Here is a 20,855-nt window from a genome sequence, read left to right on the forward strand (position 1 = left end):
GCCGCTCGGCTCCCCGACTCTACAGCGGATGGCTGGTCCAGAAAGAGGCAGCCGTACTGCGCCTGCTCCGGACAGCTCAATCAGCAGCGCTTTCTGCGCCTGCGTGCTGGGCACCCAGCTGACGGGGAGGGGACTTTGCAAAATGTCTTCCCCTTATTTTCTTCCAAGTTTGAGTTAAACAGCAGAGCATTTGTTTTTAGTTTCACACACAATCGAAAACGTCCTCCTCTGTCTAACCCTCTGTGAGTAAAACATTTTCATTCCCTCCTGGGAAATGCAGAGAGTTGTGGGACTCTGTAACTGGAATTAGTGCCAAATATGCTGAGGGGGGAAATGCTGGTGATTTTGTGGAACCTGTTTTCATTGTATGAGATATTTAAATTGAGAAACAGTTATCTGTTCTGCCTCCTTCAAACAGTTTAAACATCAGTGTGACTGAAGAAATACCACGACACACACACCACAGAGAGAATGTTCCGGTGAACTGACTATGGAAAGAGTTTTAACCAGTTGTACAGCCTGAAAAAAAAGGATTCATAGCAGGGAGAGACCATACACGTGTTCTTTGTGAGGATGTCGCTCCAACTGATCGGAGAACCTGGGGAGACACAAGGACACTCGCACCATGGAGAAACTGTGGAAATGTGGGGACTGTGGAAAGGGATTCAATTGTCCATCGAAGCTGGAAACTCATCGATGCAGTCACACCAAGGAGAGGCCACTTGCCTGTTCTGAGTGTGGAAAGGGGTTCAGTGATTCATCTGCGCAGCTGATACACCAGCGAGTTCACACCAGGGGAAACCATTCACCTGTTCCAAGTGTGGAAAGGGATTCACATGATCATCCACCCTGCGGAATCACCTGCGAATTCACACCAGGGAGAAGCCTGCTCTGAGTGTGGGAAGGAATTCAGTGATTCATCCAACCTCATATTCTCATAGACATTTGCAACACAGAAAGGGGCCATTCAGCCCATCGCATCCACGCCAGTCAACAAAGATCTGACTACACTAATCCCATTTTCCAGCACTTGGTCCTTGACCCTGGAGGCTATGGCAGTGCAAGTGAATATCTAAATGCTTCTTAAATGTTACAAGAGTTTCTGACTCAACCACCCTTTCAGGAAGTGAGTTCCAGACTCCCACCACCCTCTGGGTGAAAACATTTCCCTTCAACTCCCCTGTTGGCTTTCCAGTTCTTACCTTAAATCTAGGCCCTCTGGTTATTGACCCCTCTAGTAATGGAAAAAGTGCCTTCCTATCCACCTTATCTATGCCCCTCATAATCTATCAGATTATCCCTCTATCAGAGAGATCCCCTCTCAACCTTACAGGTATATACGTCCAGCTCCACGCTGTATCAGGAAGTGCTCTTTATGTGTACCCATTATGACCATCCAATCAATGCCCTCCAAAGAAAACGACCCCAGCCTATCTAATCTTTCCTCATAGCTCAAGCCCAGGCAACATCCTGGTAAATCTCCTCTGCACCCTCTCCAATGCAATCACATCCTTCCTATAATGTGGCGGCTAGGAACTGCACACGGTCCTCCAGTTGTGGCCTAATGAGCATTTTATACAGTTCCAGTTTAACCTCCCTGCTTTTGCATTCTATGCCTTGGCTAATAAAGGCAAGTATCTTATATGCCTTCTTAACCACCTTATCTACCTGTCCTGCTACTTCAGGGATCTCTGGATATACACACCAAGGTCCCTCTGATCTTCAGTACTTTCCAAGGTACTACCATTCATAGTGTAATTCCTTGCCTTGTTAGCCCTCCCCAAGTGCATCACCTCACACTTTTCTGGGTTGAATCCTGTTTGCCACTGCTCTGCCCACCTGACCAGTCCATTGATATCCTCCTGCAGTTTACGGATATCCTCCTTACTATTTACCACCCTACCAATTTTCGTGTCATCCGTGAACTTTTTGATCATACCCCCTACATTTAAGTCCAAATCATTTATGTACACCACAAACAGCAAGAGCCCCAGCACCAAGCCCTACGGAACCCCATTGGAAACAGGCTTCCAGCCGCAGAAACATCACTCTACCATCACCCTTTGCTTCATGCCTCTCAGCCAATTTTGGATCCAACGTGCTAAAGTTCATGTAGACCACATCTGTTGATACACCAGTGAGTCCACACCAGGGAGAGACTGTTCACCTGTCCCATGTGTGGAAAGGGATTCACACAGTCATCCGCCCTGTGAAATCACCTGCTCTGAGTGTGGGAAGGGATTCACTCAATTATCCAGTCTGGTGGGACACCACCGCATTCACACCAGGGAGAGGCCGTTCACCTGCTCTGTGTGTGGGAAGGGATTCAGTCAGTCATCTAGTCTCCTGGGACGCCAGGGCACTCACACCAATAAGAAACCTGTTCAATGCTCTGACTGTGGGAGCTGCTTTAATAACTCAGCCTACCTGATGATCCACCAATGCATTCACACTGAGGAGAGACCCTTCAGCTGCTCTCGCTGTGCAAAGAGGTTCAGAACATCATCTGACCTACTGAGACATCGGCGAGTTCACACAGGGGAGAAGCCATTCACTTGCTCTGAGTGTGGGAAAGGATCCGCTCCGGCATCCCACCTGCAGACACACCAGCGAGTTCACAGTGGAGAGAACCCATTCACTTGCTCCGTGTGTGGGAAGGAATTCACCTGTTTATCCGGGCTGATGAAACATTATGGCAGTCACACCGATTAGAGACCTTTTAGACACTCTGACTGTGGGTGTTAATTGTATCAATTGAAGTTAAGTATATACAGATGGAGGGCATTGATTGGATGGTTATAATGGGCACATATAAAGAGACACTTACTGTTATAGCATGAGGTGTCAGCTGTGGCTCAGTTCATAGCACCCTCGCCTTTGACTCAGAGGGTTGTGGGTTTATGTCCCACTCCCGGAAATCAAGAACTGTGATTGTACTTGAAAGAGTTGCAATCTGTGACTGTTGATAACTCGAAAGAGTTTCCTGTTATAGCATGGAATTGGAGGTATATACCTGTAATGTTTCACTCTGTGAATAAATCTATACCAAATAAAGATTGACTCCACACTGTGCCTGTCAGGATTATAATATGGTAACACAGAATGCTTGCCTTATGGTGAAGGTTTGAAACTTAGGGAAAATAAGGTTTCAGACAGAGACTTACAATCCTGGTGGCTTTTGTGAGAAATGGCTGAGGGTTGTTTTCCCTGCAATTTAGAAGATTAAGAAGTGATTTGATAAAAACTTTCATGATGGTAATTGGAACTGGTAGGGTAGATAGAGAGAAACTACTCCCACTGGTTGGGGAATCTAGGACTAAGGGACGTAGTCTGAAAGTTAGTGTCTGATTTTCCGGAGTGAATTCGGAAACACTTTTCCATGTAATGTCAATAGAAGTTTGGAACTCTACTCATCAAATGGCCGTTCATTCCAGGTCAACGTTAATTTTAAATCTGACATTGATGAACCAATGTCAATGATGAATACCCAAGCTATTAAGGGACAAGGGGGCAAAGGATCACAGATCAGCCATCATCTCATTTCGTGGTGGAACAGGCTCAAGTAGCTAAATGGCCAACTCCTGGAATCATAGAAACTTGCAGCACAGAAAGAGACCATTCCAGTCTGTTTTTCAAAATTCATTCATGGGATGTGGGCATCACTGACTAGGCAGTATTTATTGCCCATTCCTAATTGCCCTCATTCAGAGGGCATTTAAGAGTCAACCACATGGCTGTGGGTCTGGAGTCACATCTAGACCAGGTAAGGATAGCAGATTTCCTTCCCTAAAGGGCATGAGTGAACAAGATGGGCTTTTACAACGATCATCATCAGATTTTTATTGAATTCAAATTTCACCATCTGCCATGGGATTTAAACCCAGATCCCCGGAGCATTACCATAGGTTTCTGAATTACTAGCCCAGTGATATTACCACTATAACACAATCTCCCCTTTGTTCATGTGCTTGTGATGTCTCTTTGAAAGAGAAGTTAGGTTTAGACCCACACAGCCACTTTCTGTTTGTAATCCTGAAAGTTCCTTACTCCCAAATCCCTGTCAACTTCCTTTTAAAACCTCTTATAGAATCAGGTTTCACCTCCTTTTCAGGTAGAGAGTTCCAGATCCTGACGACTCTCTGTTGGTGCAGAAACTGCTGAACTCGATGTTGAGTTCTAAAGGCTGTAAAGTGTTGAATCGAAAGATGAGCTGCTGTTTCTCAAGCTTCCATTGAGCTTCATTGGAACAGTTCAGGAGGCCGAAGACAGAGAGGTCAGAGTGGGAGTGGGGCGGTGAATTAAAATGACAAGTGACTGGAAGCTCAGGGTCAAGCTCACAGACTGAACGGAGATTGTTCCACAAAGTGATCACCCAATCTGAGTTTGATCTTCCCAATGTAGAGCAGGACACATGGTCAGCACTGAATACAGTAACTAAACTGAAAACATTACAAGCAAATCACTGTTTGTTCTCAGCCGAAGAAAGATGCTTTACTTAAAGAGTTAGGGTTACAAAGTAAAACAAGCTGATTTCCAGAATATTAAACCTCCAGTCCAGTTACAGAGATTATTATCAGCAGAAACAAACCCAAATTATCAGAATGAACATGGTTCAGTCCTGAATGTGATTAACAGCAGACTCCAACCCCTGGGGTCTCTGCTGAATTCGCTGGTGCATCAGCCGGTTGGATGATGGATTAAATCCCTTCTCACACATGGAGCAGGTGTCCGGCCCCTCCCCAGTGTGAACTCGCTGCTGTGTGTCTTGGAGCTGATGGTTTCCCCATGCACCAGCTGCTCTTGTCTTTCCAGGTGGTGGGGGTCATGGGTTTGGGAGATTCTATCAAAAATTCTGGTTGAATTGCAGATCTATGAAGTCCATCTCCTTTCCCCCTCCTCCACCTCTCACTCTCTCCTCCCATAGAGGCCAGAGTCTTGTGTAGACCCAGACTGGGAGGCAGGTTCCCTTCCCTGAAGGACATTAGTGAACCAGTTGCGTTTTTATGACAATCCAGCAGTTTTCATGGTCACTTTTTCCTCCTGCCGCCCCCACAAATTACCAGATTCATTCAGCTCAATTTCACAGCCTGCCTTTGTGTTTTTGTCGGTTCTCTTTCACAGTCCCTTGTTTCAGTTTTAAATTCGTTTTACATGGTATTAGAAGGATTTGCAGTTGGGAAAGTCAAACCAAAATCGCATCAAAATCTGCCAGAGTCGCTCAATTCATCAGGACCTGAATATCATCAGCCTTTGAACATGGAAGCAAAAAGAACCATTCACACCAGGGAGAAACCATGGAAATGTGGGGACTGTGGGAAGGGATTCAGATCCCCGTCTAATCTGCAAACTCATCAATGCAATCACACCGGGAAGAGGCCGTTCATCTGCTCCATGTATGGGAAAGGATTCACTCAATTAATCTTCCTTCAGAGATGCCAGGCACTTCACACAGAGGAAAGGCCATCACCTGCTCCGTGTGTGGAAAATAATTCACTCTCTCATCCCAACTGCTGAAACAGCAGCAAGTTCACACCAACAAGAGAGATTTTAAATGCCCCAACTGTGAAAAGAGCTCTGAAAACCCACACGGACTGAGGGTGCACCAGCGCATTCAAACCGGATATGCACAGTTCAGCTGCTCACAGTGTGGGAAGAGGTTCAGGACATCACCCCACCTTCTGACACACCAATGAGTTCACACTGACGAGAGACCTTTTAAATGTCCAGACTGTAGGAACTACTTCAAAAGTTCTGAGGATCTGATGATCCATCAACATTGTCACACTGATGAGAGACCATTCAGGTGCTCTCACTGTGGGACTGGGTCCAAGCAAGCATCTGATCTTAATGTACATCAGCGCACTCACACGGGGAGTGGCAGTTGACCTGCTTTTAATGTGGAAAAGGATTCACACGACCATCCACCCTGCTGACACACCTGCGGGTTCACACTGGGGAGAGGCCATTCAGCTGCTCAAGGTGTGGGAAGGGATTTAAACGATCATCAAATCTGCTGAGACACTAGCAGGTTCACACTGGGGAGAAGCCATTCACCTGCTCCATATGTGGAAAGGGATTTAATCAAACATCCAGCCTGCTGACACAGCAGCAAATTCACACTGGGGAGAGCCCATTCATTTGCTCCATGTGTGGGAAGAGATTTAATTGATTATCCTATCTGGTGAAACACCAGCAAATTCACGCATGACTGCACTGCTCTGATTCTGCTGCTGTTAATCAAATTCAGGAGTGAACTTTGTTAATTATAATATTGGGTAGGTGTTGATGATACTTCTGCCAACTACAGTAACTGGAGTTAACAGAATTTGCATTTACATAACTCCTTTCACAGCCTTAGGACATCTCTGTGCACAGTAAGCCTCCACAAACAGCAATGTGATCATGACCAGAGATGATCTGTTTTAGTCAGAGTGGTTGAGGGTGAAATATTGGCCTCACGGGGGAAAGCTCCCCTGCGCTCTTTCAAAATAATGGCTGTGGGATCTTTCACATCCGCCTGAGAGGGCTGACGGGATCCTCAGTTTAACATTCTCATATCTCCTTATGTGTCTCAGGGTCATCGCTCCTGTGAAGTCCCTTGGGACGTTTCTCACTGCATGAAAGGAGCTTTATAAATATGAGATGAATGTGACATCACAGACATATTTGTGCTGGGTAAAACTTAACCGGGTACTGCCTACAGCTGAGAGGTGAACACACGGGAACCATCAACAACAATTGGAAATCTACAGTTTTTGTAATACCATGTAAAGAATATAAGGAACAGCAAAGAATGAGTAGGGATTGTTAAAAAGAGGTGGGGATTAGAGTATAAGAGAAAGCTAGCTAGAAATATAAAAACACAATATCCACAAATATTTAAAAAGGAAAAGAATATGTGAAGTGAGTGTTGGTCCTCTGGAGAGTGAGTCTGGGGAATTAATAATGGAAAATAAGGAAATGACAGATGAACTGAACAGATGTTTTGTGTGTGTCTTCACTGTAACGGATACAAATGACACCCCAGAAATAAGTTTGAATCAGGAGGTGAAAGGAAAGGAGGAACTTAAAACAATTATATGGAACTTAAAACAGGCACCAGGTACTGGAAATGGTACAGAGAAAATTATTAGAATTAAAAACTGACAAGTCCCCTGGTCCTGATGGACTTCATCATAAGATCTTAAAAGAAGTGGCTGCTGAAATAGCAGATGCATTGGTTTTAATTTTCCAAAATTCCCTAGATTCTGGAAAGATCCCATCAGATTGGAAAATAGTGAATGTGATTCATCGATTCAAGGAGGGAGACAGAAAGCAGGAAACTACAGGCCAGTTAGTTTAACAACTGTCATTGGAAAAATTCTAGAATCTATTATTCAGGAGGTTTAGCAGGGCAATTAGGAAATCTCAACGTAATCAGGCAGAGTCAACATGGTTTTGTGAAAGGGAAATCATGTTTGATTGATTTATTGGCGTTCTTTGAGGAATTAACAAGCAACAAGGTAAGGGGAACCTGTGGATATGCTGTGCTTAGATTTCCAGAAGGCATTTGATAGAGTGCCACATCAAAGGTTACAGAACAAAATAGGAGCTCATGGTGTAAGGGGTGTTACAGATGGTTTATGGGGTACAACTCATTTGACCCGACGTTCCCTGATTGTGAATTATCCAGCAAATCATTTGGTTCACGCTAGACTCAGCCATTGGGCAAGACTGAATACTTCCGATGGTAAATTCAGAAGATTTGTTAACAATGAAAAGGTAACAAATTAAGAAGATAGAAAACAAGGTTTCAAATAACAGCAAAAGGAAACAGCTGAACAACTAAACAGACTTCTCACGTTTTCCTCAGGTGAACAAGCTGATGGTGTGAAGTGATGATTGGTCGTGAACAGTCGACCTTTCAGAATCCTGTCTTGGACAGTCAGTACGTGGAGAACATGCCAGCAAAATGGCTTCTCCAAGTCTTCATTTTACCCCCTTAACTCATATTTTCTTATCTCGAATTAGTCTAACTGTCAAATAAGCTGGACAAGCCATATAAATACTGTGGCTACAAAAGCAGGTCAGGAGCTAGGGATCCTGCAGTGTGTAATTCACCTCCTGACTCCCCAAAACCTGTCCACCATCTGCAAGTCAGGAATGTGATGGAATACCCGCCACTTGCCTGGATGAGTGCAGCTCTAACAATGCTCAAGAAGCTTGTCACCATCCAGGACAAAGCTCCCCACTTGATTGGCACCCCACCCACAAACATTCACTCCCGTGACCACCGACGCACAGTAGCAGCAGTGTGCACCATCTATAAGATGCATTACAGGAACTCACCAAGGCTCTTTAGACAGGACCTTCCAGTGTGGGTGTACCTACGCCACATGGAAGGCAGCTGTTCAAGAAGGCAGCTCACCACCACCTTCTGTAGGGCAATTAGCGATGAGCAACAAAAAATTGGTTAACTTAACTGCCTGTTATTTATTATTGATTTCTCACATATGTGAACATCTTCCCATCTAGTAATACAATATGGTTCCCTTTCACAAAACCATGTTGAATAACGCTTTATTCATTACCCATCTTTATGTGACTCCGTAGGGTCATGAAGGCTTCGACTTAGCACACCTCATCTTTCTGGACTGCCTTGAGAAACATCATTTTACAATGTTCAGTCTCATAATGTACAATTAGTATATTTAAAATTAATATGTGTAAACATTACAGGCTTTCTGTTAAATGTTATTTGTCCAGCCTTTACCAATACATCTATTGATTAATGACTTATCCTTCAACTGTCACACAATTGAGGCTCACAATTTTGTTCAATCATTCCTGGCTGGTTTCCAATCATGCAGTAACTGGTTAGTTTTAAAATGTCTTCTGGATTAATTCAAAATGGCTGCTTGACCATGTTAGTTTATTATATTAAATAATGTATTGACTCAGATTACAAAACAGTCAAGTCACACTAAAACTATTGATTTTGAAACTACCAACAGTCCCCGGATTGAGGATGAAATATATCGTCCAATATATTGATACTTCGCTATTCAATTTATCTAATTGGTTTCTATTGGGCATCAGAATTGACTTCCAACTCAGATCAGAAGTATGAACTTGCAATCTCCTGGTGAGGACCCTCAAGTAATGAATGATGAAAATAACGACAATTGTGCTTATCAGTTATACGAACACAACAATGGTGGAAATAATTCTTAACCAGTTCATTTGCATTGACAACAGTTTGCCACCAGTGGGTTTTGCCATTTCCAAGTTCCTTAATTCCTTTCTCTCACCTCTCATTATGCATCTTAACCACATGTTTGGGAAGCTTCAGTTCCCTTGACAATATCTTTCAGATTTGGTGACAGTGGAGGTATGGGGTGGCCGAGCTGAATTATGGCCTTCAATGCTCGCTCCTGCATTCCAAACCCGATTCTCAGTTCAGAGACATTGTGAGTAGGTATGGGGAATAGAACCTCACTTCCAATCAGGGTCACTTGAGTGGGTTTGAAACAAAAAGTGGTTCTTGCCGTGGAGCACCATTGTGTCCTATGTTTCATCCACATATCATTCTCAGTGAAACAATAGACCCCTTGGCCTATGTACACGTGGTATTTTTGACCTCATCCTTCCAATTCTTCAAACCCATTTTGCAAGTCGGTGACCGATGATCTAAAGTGAGCTCACAAGCTGGTTTCCCCAGGTTCTTAACATCACAATAACACATAAAAACTCCACCCTTTCTGTACAACATTCAACGTGTGTACCCTCGATTAATCAGGGTATTTGGGTGTGTTACGTGAGATACGTGGATTCCCTCATCATAGGTACCAATGGAGTCTACTTTATAGACTTCCCATTCAGTGCCTTCCTCTAAGATAGGTAACCATAGTACCACAGGCACGACAGTTCCACACTAGTATTTTCCATCTCCCTTTACCAGGTCAGATAACCCAAGCCGTCAGGCCTTTTCCACTCTACCAAGCATGGCATCATTAATATAAGTTGAAATGTGGTTACTCTCTATGCCCTCCAGTATTGTCCCTACCTGACTTCGCATGTAGATCCCATAGATGGAACATGTGATAGCTTTAGCTGTCTCTTTTACTGCCTCATGTTTGTCCCAGATTATACTGCTCATAGTCTCTTGAATTCGTTGCTAAGGGATTACTTCATCTTTAGTGGTTAAGAGACTTCAGCCTATTTCTTCCACTATCTCTTTCCCTCTTTCCCTGTCATCTAACAACATTGCCTGTAGCTCTGTTCTCATTGCCTCATTATGTTCCATCTTACTTTCTATATCGACCCTGTTTCAAATTGCCGTGCCTGTGGTGGCACCAATTCCTCAACATACTTCCTTTCCCTATTTTCTGATTTCCTTCAACATTATCAAAGTTTTTCTCTCATGTTGCGTTTAGTTCTCCCAGGTCCGACAATTCTCCCCAGGCGTTCTGAGCACAGTTCTTGTTCATGAAGTCTTGTATCATCTTTACCACTAACTGATTAAAGAATTCCTGATATTGTTTAGAACACGGGACTTCTGGGAGGGGAATGCCTCTGAACTGTACGAGGACAGGCACAATCTCATCCGCTATGTCATTGTGCAGTTGTTTGTACGCTCTGGTAACCACTACCCATTGATTGGTCCTTTCTTCATTTTAGGGCAATTCAGTTCGATTCCTTTCCTCTGCCTCCTTTTCTATCACTCATACTCCAAGCTGAACTGGGTTATAGACTTTTAACATGTTTGTGGCTCCATGACGCAAGTACCTGTTGGTGCAGCATTTCACTGTTCCCTGATACCTCTTACTTAACTTGGGCCAGTTTCGTGATTTCCTAACATAAGGAATACCAATTTTCTGCCCTGGTGACCCAGTGCCTTCACCCAGACCTTCACCCAATGTGAATGTAGGTATTGCTATGTCACCATAACTCATGCAATTACCGCTTGGTCATACAGAACTTGAGTGTTGATCAAAAAAGACATGTCAAAGCTTTTCACCTTGCACTCATCACAACACTTTTCATGATTACCAATATAAAGGGAAAACAATAATTTATACTGTATAAGAGAGTGCTGATTGGTTGGCAAGTGGACGCTGTTTGGTAGAGGTGTTGCCATAGAGAATGCACCAGTGATGCTGACTGACAGTTAACTGCCGGGCATTACTTGAAATTTAAACCAGGCAGGTTGACCCTGATTGGTCAAGGCATTGCCCTGAGGAATGAGTCAGCGAATGGCTATCACTCATTTTGTTTTGCTGAAACAGGCGCAATTTGTGTTCTTTCTATCAGCTTAGAACAGGGTCGTGTGTATTAATATATGTAGCTTCCAGTACATGCAAATGTGCCAGAATGTGAACCCGACTGACGATCTTAAATTGGTTGTCAGTGTAATTCTTAGCACACTGAGGATTATTCAATAAATGTTGTCCAACCGTGGAACTACATCGAATGTTGGACACTGTTTTGAGTTGTGTAAGCATGGACTGGTTAAGTACGGTCTGTGGACCACAGCTGGGACATACTGTTTGATATGATCCACCAGTCTTTTGGGGCGTACAGCCTACATACCTAGCATCACACTGGCACTGAAATTCATATATCACATTACTTATTTGTGTTATAGGCAGAATTTTTGGTTTGACGGCAGCATCCTGTTAGTGGTGAATACCACTCGTGTTGCTACTGCATAGTAACAGTGTGAAACAGCTAGCTTCACCTCTTGCTCAAATTTGTGAAATACTTTGCCCTTCCAGGGTAATCTAAGGTAGACTGGGCACTTTTCAGGGCTGAAAGTGATGATCTTAGGCCCGTTCAGGATTTTGTGCAATATACAGCATGAAATGCTCTGATCAGGGAAGCTATTATAGCGTAGGATGCCTTTGATGCTCTCTATTTCAGCATTAAGCTTGCAAATGGCTTAGCCCCTATTTACAAGACCAATCTTATAGTGCGTGGAACTGTAACAATCCCAATGTGTAAGTTGACCAGTGAAGGTAGGCTTGCATTAGACCGTGGTTGAGAATCCCTTGGAAGGTTTCTCAACTAGTAGGTCAAGGAAAGGGAATTCATTTGGCTGCTTCATTTCAAAGGTGAATTTGGGTGCAGGATGTAGCCCATTAAGACATGTAAGAAAATTATTACATGCAGCTGCGGATTTAAATATAGTGAACTTATTATCCACATATTGGAAATATGCAGTTTGGCAACACAATTAACAAATCCACTAAACATGTAACACATCTCTCTGGCCATGTACTGTCAGAAAGTGAGGAGTATGTTCCTCCACATGGTTTCAATTCTGGATTACTTTCATCCTAAATCAAATGGGAAGAGGTATTTGCTGAGTTCGAACTCCTGTATCCTCAACTATCCCATCAAAAACCAGCATCAACTAAGGACGCTGAATCCTTGAAAGCGCGATAGCTGATCCAGCACATGATTATTACAGGATTCTGAATGACCTGTCTGATTTTCACATGCAATGCAAATGTCTTACAGTGTTACTTAATCCTGCCTCATTATACATTAACAGAGTTAAGTTAGTCTTTTCCCAAGTTAGCTCCACAATGTATTGTTCGATGAATCTGTCCTGAATATACTCGATGAACTCATCATCAGTGCTACCTCTGCCAATTCAATTTGTCCAATCTATATGCCGATTACAATCATCTGCGATTATTAAATTATCTTTCTCACAAATCCGCATTATTTCTTCAATTATTATCAATCCTACCATTTCAATACTGTTAGGTGACATATAAAATACTCTCAACAGTGACTTCTTACCCTTAATTGCATTATCTCCAAACAAGCTGATTCCACATCTTCATCTTCTGAGCCAAGATCATTTCTCACTACTGTACCAATCTCATCCTTTATTAACAGGCCTAACCTGTGCCCTTTTCATTTCATCTTATCCTTTTAAAATATCAACTACCCCTGAGTATTCAGTTCCTAGCCTTAGTAATTCTGGAAACATCTTTGTAATGGCTATGTTATCATAACAATTTATTTCTATTTTTTCTACCAATTCATCCATCTTGTTACAAATGCTGATACATTCAGATTAACAGTCTTAAATCTGTCTTTCTGTCATTTTTTCCCCTACTGTGACCCTGCTGCTGTTGCACTCTTATATTTGTACGTTCTGCCCCTTCCTATCACACCCTGGTTATCATTACCCACATTGCTAGCCTCCACTAGTGCCTTATCCTTTCTTGTCAACTTTCTAAATTTCCCCTCACGTCATCCCTTTCCCCTCCTCCAATATTTCACTTAAAGCCCTCTCTACAACCCTAGTTTTATGATTCACCTGGGCACTAATCCCAGTGTGGTTCCAATAAACTTCATTGCCAATGGTACAGCTCCCTTTTCCCCCACTACTGGTGCTATTGCCCCATGAATCACAACCCATTTCTCCCACACCAATCGTTGAACCACAAATTCAACGTTTTGATCTCATTTACCACATGCCAATTTACTGGTGGCTCAGATGGTAATCTAAAGGTTATGACTTTTGTGTTCACTTTTTAATTTAGACCCGAGCTGCTTATGCTCCTTTACAAGATCCTTTTACTTGATTCTACCCATGTTGCTGTATCTACTTGAATCAGAAAAAATGGGCCTGCTCCCTCCATCTCCACATTCCTCCGTAGCTCTGAGGGAATGACCTTAAATCTATTACCTGGCAGGCTGCACACCATTCAGGACTCACACTCTTGGCTACTGTCCCCTACTGCTACGACATTCCGTTTTACTCCCCCCACTTGATTGGTTCCCTGGAACTCAGTACCCGGATTACTGGGTCACTTTGCTCACATTTCATGGTGCTGTCCAGGAAAGCTTCAAGAATTTTGAACCCGTTAGACAAGTACACAGACCTGTCTCACGACCTGTCATACCCATACCTATCTCACGAAGTAGTCACACCCTCCTATTCCTGACCACAGACTGAATCTGATTTTACGTAATTTAAGGCGAGTGACTGTTTTCTGGATCAAATTGCCCAGGGAACTTTCTCCCTCCCTGATGTATCACGTTGTCCAAACTTCAGGCCCCAGCTCAACAGCTCTGAGCTGAAATTCCTCGAGTTATGCTTACTGCAGGTGTGGTTGATGTGAATCTTATTGATGTCCACCAGTTCCCACATGCTACAGCTGCATCACACATAAATTCTAGTCCTGATCTGGAAGTTGCTCAATTTCAAAGTATTTGCAGCATTTTCCATTTTTACTTCATATTAACAGCATCCACAGTATTTTGCTTTTCTTGGTCAGGGAACCTCGAGAATGTGGAAATTGTTGCATCGAGTTTGCAAAGTCGATCTGAGCTCGAAACTCACGGGTACAATCACATCACAGAAACACTGTTCATCAGCTGCATGTGGAAAGGGATTCATTTGATCACCCCATTTACTGACACAACAGCAGTCATATCAGAGGGAGGCCATTCGGATACTTCATATGTGTACATATGTGTACTATTCAGTTTTTCCAACAGTTAACATTTCAGTTTTAGATGTTCAAAGCAATTGATATACAATCAGCACATTCTTAGTGGTTAGGAGCTGTTTAATTGTTCTCTATGTGAGAAAGGAAACGCCTGTTCACACCAGCTGCTGAGGTTCCAGTGAGTTCACATTTGGAATTTGTTTTTTCTGGTTTTACTCAAATACAGAACGATGGAGCGGATCCCACGAATTTGGATGCTATATCAGCTGACCTAATCATTTAATACCTAGTATTCAAATCGTAATCGGACCACAAAATATGATTTTTTATTTAACATATCGATTGTCAATGGCGTTGCGCTTACCCAGGATTCACCGAGAGGGAGAATATGTCCTATCTGCACAACATGAGATCATTGCGCATGCGCAATGGCGCTCTCACTGGAGCATGCGCAGTTGGGTGTTGTCGCCCGGGCTGGTGTTGGAGCCGCAGGGCGAGCAGAAACTGATTGGAGACAGCGGGTGAGTGAGGTCGAATGGAGCGGGCGATGGAGAGGGGACGCTTCATAAACACCTGGTGTAGGAAGAGGAGGTTTCATAAACACTGGCTGTCGGACTTAAGCCGCAAATAAGAAGCTCGCGGTCCCGCATTAGGATCGATTTTGCAGCCGCCATCCTAGGAGGCCATGGGCAGCACGGCCACCATCTTTATTGGGGGCAATGGGCAGGAGGGCGCATGTGCGACTGCCATCTTCGGAGGGCAATGTTTCAGCGCGGCCGCCATCTTTGTTTGGGGCAATGGAACACGCGGTCGCCATCTTTGTTCATTTATAGAATGTGGGCTTCGCTGGCTGGGTCATTATTCATTGTCCATCCCTAGTTGCTCTTGAGGGGGCAATGGCCTCAGGGCGCATTCCATCATCTTCAGAGTGGTTTAGCTCGGCAATGTGAATTCTTTCTCACTCCTTTTTTTCTGTTTTCAGTCAATTACACAGGGTACCAGAAGGGGAAGATTTGCGGTCGTCAAATTCCGACCAGATGTCACATCCAGATCTGACAGAGTCACCCAATTTATCATAATCTGAACATCATCGGATTTTGAACATGGAAGGAAAAAGCACGGTTCATAGTGTAGAGAAGCCGTGGAAATGTGGAGACTGTAACGGGGGTTTCAGATCCCCGTCTGAGCTGGAAACTCATCGGCGCATTCACACTGGGGAGAGACCATTCACCTGCTCCGAGTGTGGGAAGGGATTCACTAGGTCATCCAACCTCCTGCTACACCGGCGAGTTCACACTGGGGAGAGGCCATTCACCTGCCCTGAATGTGGGAAGGGATTCACTCAGTTATCCCACTTGCTGACACACCAGCGAGTTCACACTGGGGAGAGGCCATTCACCTGTTCCCAGTGTGGAAAGGGATTCGCTCAGTCATCCGACCTGCTGAAACACCAGCAAGTTCATTCTGGAGAGAGACCTTTTAAATGCCCAGATTGCAGGAAGTGCTATAAAAGTTCCCTGGACCTGATGCGCCATCAACGTGTTCACACTGATGAGAGACCATTCAGGTGCTCTCACTGTGGAACTGGGTTCAGGCGATCAGATGAACTCATTGTACATCAGCGTACTCACACTGGGGAGAGGCCGTTCACCTGCTATGAGTGTGGGAAGGGATTCACTCAGTCATCTGCGCTGTTGACACACCAGCGAGTTCACACTGGGAAGAGGCCGTTCACCTGCTCTGAGTGTGGGAAGGGATTCACACAGTTATCCACCCTGCTGAAGCACCAGAGTGTCCACACTAATGAGAGACCATTTAAATGTCCAGACTGCGCGAAGTGCTATAAAAGTTCACGGGAACTGATGTCCCATCAACGTGTTCACACTGATGAGAGACCTTTTAAATGTCCAGACTGTGGGAAGTGCTATAAGGGCTCTGGGGAATTAATGCGCCATCAACGTGTTCACACTGATGAGACGCCATTCAGGTGCTCTCACAGTGGGACTGGGTTCAGGGGATCAGAACAACTCACTGCACCCCAGTGAGTTCACACTGGGGAGAGGCCATTTACCTGCGCCATGTGTAAGAAGGGATTCATTGGGCCCTCTGAGCTGATGCAACACCTGAAAATTCACACTGAGGAGAAGCCATTTATTTGCACTTACCTTGGAAAGAGTTTCAGGCAGTCAATCCACCTCAGCGTACACCATCGAGTTCACACTGGGGAGAGGCCATTCACCTGTTCTGAGTGTGGGAAGGGATTCACTCAGTCATCCATCCTGCTGACACACCAGTGAGTTCACACTGGGGAGAGAACGTTCAATTGCTCTGAATGTGGCAAGGGATGCACTACTTTATCCAACCTGCTGAAGCACCAGCGAGTTCACAAGTAACGGCAGTGATTGGATTTTTATGTCATTCACATCCACGAGTGATCCATGTACATTGGGGTCTGTTTCTGCTGATGTTAATCAACTCCAAACCAGTTATGTGAACTAATAATTGAGATAAAAGTCAAATAAATTGGCTTTGTGTTAAACATGCTGTGTCAAGTCTTTTTAATATCTCTGACAAAAGTTAGTTCCCTTTCAAGTGTGCTCCCTCTCTCCTGTCTCCTCCATCCTCATCTCCAACAACAAGTGTGAGGAGCTCATGAAGCTTCTTTGTCACTAAGATTGAAACAATCTGATCAGCTGCCTCTGCAGCTTCCCTCCCTTCCAATGGCCCACCGGACCAAACTGCCTCTAAAGTCCACCCTTGTTATGATCCCCGCTGAGCTTACCCCTGGACAAACCTGATCCCAGAGTGGAACCCAGATTGATAGATCCTAACTTTTATTTGTTTGTTTAGATACGTGGAGAGTAGCTACTGAACGGGTCAGCTGGTGAACTTTTAACAAAAGAATAAAACATTTATTCAACAAGAAAAAATGAACTATGTTACAATACTCCTTCACCCACAACTATACCTTTACAGAAATATACAGATTTGTAAGGCTAACACAGGTTACAAAAGCTATCTTATACTCTAATGTCCACAGTAAGTACACAGTCGATGTAAACTAATAGGCACCCTGTGGTCAGACACACCACGCTCTGAAACCAAGTGACAGATGCCACTTAAACCAGATGCTTTGGATCTCTCCTCAGCTCCCCCCAGACTCGTCACTCTGTGAGCCAACCAGTCTCACTGAACTCTGTCTTTCACGTGAAGGGCTCCAATGTCCGCTTTCCAAGAGCTCACCTTGGAATCTTCTCCCACACTGATGCTTTCTGTCAGATGCCTTCCACAAGGGCCCACCACCAGGGTTTTAAACTCTCCTTCTGATGTTCCTCTCCCCTGGGTCACCACATACATTCAAGCTCTCTTCCATGCACTCTGTCTCACTGTCTCAGCTGTTAAAAGTACCACTGCCTCACATGCCCATAGCAAAGATTAAAGACCTTCAGCTGCCTCTTTGGACTTTTTCACCTCGAGCAAGATGTTCTCACTTTAAATCTGCTTTCTGATGCTTTTGTCTCCTTAAATCTGAAGCATGGAGCCTTTCTCTCTGCTCCTTGCTCTTAACTTAACAGGACCTTTACCAGGATCCCGTCCTTCCGTTGACAAGGTGGCCTTCTTTGGACTTTCCCCTCTTCCACTCCTCTGGATTTTTGGGGTTTTTCTTTAGCTTGGGACTAGTTGTCTGTCCACCTTTAGGTGGCTTCTGTTTGGCAGCTGTCTTCCAAACCAGCTGAACTCCAACAGCTTCCAAAACAAAACTGCTGTTCCTGGCTTTTCTGTGTGCCTGTCTGTGGGAGGGAACTGCATCTCCGGACCCACGTTGCTAGGCAACAGTCCAATTCTCCCACCCTTGTTTGTTTACCATCTCCTTAGGAGTCATAAAACTCATTAGAAAAGCAGGCAACTTTTTAAAGTGAAATTTGACCTTTCTTAACACACAGATACAGAAATACAAATTAAACTTAAAGATTAAAGTTAAATTTCATTCCTGACACTCAAAAAATATAAATGTAACTCACTTAAACTATCCCTATTTCCTAACATCCTTCTCTGAGCTCTGAACTCACATCTTTCCCAGTTTCTCTCCTGTCTTCCATCTCCCCCAGAGAAAACCTTGTTCATGAGACCTGCCTTCTGTTCCTTTCACCCAATTCTCACTAAACTGCTCACCATCAACTTCCACATTTTAGCAGATATTGTTAACAGTTCTCTCTCTCTCTTTGTACTGTTCCTCTCACTTTAAATCCACTGTTACCATCCATCCTAAAAAAGAACCCTTTATATCACCAGCCTTCCAAACTACCGCCCATCTCCAACCTCCCTTTCCTCTCCAAAGTCCTTGAACTTGGTGTCCCCCAAGAATCTATCCTTGGTCCCTCCTATTTCTCATCTACATGCTGCCACTCAATGACATCATCCAAAAGCACCGTGTTTTCACATGTACACTAACAATAATAGTAACTTTCAATAAAGTCATAAATCCTTGAATTGGAAAAAGAATACATGTATACGGGGAAAGGGCAGGAAAGTGGACTAGCACAGGCATGATGGGCTGAATGGCCTCCTGCATTGTATCATTCGCTGATTTCATGAACCCGAAGTTCCTCCAATTCTGGTTTCTTACTCACCTAAAAACATGCTCAATGATGCTCTGGGCTCCACCAGAGCCACACGGCTCCAGATCTTATTGCAGCCCTAGTCCAGACATGGACAAAAGAGCTGAATTTTGGGGGTGAGGAGAGAGTGAATGTCCTTAACGTCACAGCAGTATTTGACCGAGTTTTGCATCAAAGAGCCCCTGTAAAATTCAATTCAATGGGAATCAGAGTGGAAACCTTTGCCTGGAATCATGTCTAGCACAAAGAAAGATGATGATGGTTGTTGGAGGTCAAGCATCTCAGTCCCAATACATCGTGGCAGGAGTTCCTCAGGTTAGTATGCTCGACCCAACCATCTTCAGCTGCTTAATCAATAACCTTCCTTCTGCCATAAGTCAGACTTGGAAATATATTGGCATCCCTGCATCATTGCTGTGTCAGAATCTTGGAACTCTCCTCCTAACAGCATCTACACCACATGTACTACAGCAGTTCAAAAGGTGGCTCACCTTCCAAGAGCAATTAGGGATGGACTATAAATACTGTCAGTGATGTCCACATCCCATGAACAAAGTATTAAAAAGGAACTAAACTAGAATTATTCTGTTCTGAATTTTTATTCTGTGCTAACTTTTGTGAACTCCTTTTATAGGGTATTTGAATGGGAGGACTTGCTGACGGGAAAGTAGCAAATATAACCCTTCTACTCAAGAAGGGAGGGAGGCAGAAAACAGTCAGCAGTTAGCTTGACGTCTGTCATGGGGGATGTGTTAGAATCGATCATTAAGGAAGCTATAGCTGGGCACTTAGAGAAACTCAAGGTAATCACGAACAGTCAGCATGATTTTGTGAAAGGGAAATCATGTTTAACCAATTTATTGGAGTTCTTTGAAGGAGTAACATGCACTGTGGATAAAGGGGAGCCTGTAGACGTACTGTACTTGGATTTCCAGAAGGCGTTTGATAAGGTGCCACATCAAAGGTTATTTTGGGAAATAAAAGCTCATGGTGTAGGGGTTAACATATCAGGGTAGATAAAGACAAAAACAGAATTACCTGGAAAAACTCAGCAGGTCTGGCAGCATCGGTGGAGAAGAAATCAGTTAACATTTCGAGTCTTCACGACCCTTCGGCAGAACTGAAGCATAGTTAGGAGAAAGGAGAAATATAAGCTGGTTTAAGGTGGGGGGGCGGGGGGAGAGAGAAGTTGAGGGTGTGGTGATTGTGGAGATAAGCAAGCAGTGATAGGAGCAGATAATCAAAAGATGTCACAGACAAAAGGATCAAAGAGGTGTTGAAGGTGGTGATATTTGTCTAAGAAAAGTGCTAATTAAGAATGGAAGACAGGACACTCAAAGTACAGCTCTAGTGGGGGTGGGGTGGAAAGACTAACAAGGTTTTAGTTTTAGATTTAAAAATAATGGAAATAGGTGGGAAAAGAAGAATCTATATAAATTATTGAAAAAAAAAGGGAGGGGGGAGAAACGGGGTGGGGATGGGGGGAGGGGGGGTTTAAGATCTAAAGTTGTTGAATTCAATATTGAGCCCAGAAGGCTGTAAAGTGCCTAGTCGGAAGATGAGGTGCTGTTCCTCCAGTTTGTGTTGGGCTTCACTGGAACAATGCAGCAAGCCAAGGACAGACATGTGGGCAAGAGAACAGGGTGGAGTGTTAAAATGGCAAGCGACAGGGAGGTTTGGGTCTTTCTTGCGGACAGACCGCAGGTGTTCTGCAAAGCGGTCGCCCAGTTTGCGTTTGGTCTCTCCAATGTAGAGGAGACCGCATTGGGAGCAACGAATGCAG

General features: G+C 44.0%; 2 protein-coding genes and 1 long non-coding RNA gene across 3 annotated transcripts in view; 2 read left to right on the top strand and 1 right to left on the bottom strand.

Moving 5' to 3' along the window:
• Nucleotides 1-3,064, top strand: part of LOC144697360 (uncharacterized) — a 309,889-nt gene extending 306,825 nt beyond the window's left edge. Inside the window, exon 2 of the long non-coding RNA XR_013580337.1 lies at nucleotides 419-3,064. This is a non-coding gene — a long non-coding RNA (uncharacterized LOC144697360). The remainder of the gene's footprint in view (nucleotides 1-418) is intronic.
• The window catches only part of LOC144697205 (uncharacterized), a 306,206-nt gene that overhangs the window by 116,569 nt on the left and 168,782 nt on the right, over nucleotides 1-20,855 (bottom strand). The window lies entirely within an intron of this gene.
• Nucleotides 14,905-17,211, top strand: LOC144697071 (uncharacterized). Its single transcript, XM_078568875.1, has 2 exons — nucleotides 14,905-14,974; nucleotides 15,436-17,211. Exon 2 carries the CDS (start codon nucleotides 15,557-15,559, stop codon nucleotides 16,496-16,498), a length of 942 nt encoding a protein of 313 aa, XP_078425001.1. The 5' UTR covers nucleotides 14,905-14,974; nucleotides 15,436-15,556; the 3' UTR covers nucleotides 16,499-17,211.

The sequence above is a fragment of the Cetorhinus maximus genome, chromosome 23 (genome assembly GCF_964194155.1).
Source record: "Cetorhinus maximus chromosome 23, sCetMax3.hap1.1, whole genome shotgun sequence".
Taxonomy (NCBI): domain Eukaryota; kingdom Metazoa; phylum Chordata; class Chondrichthyes; order Lamniformes; family Cetorhinidae; genus Cetorhinus; species Cetorhinus maximus.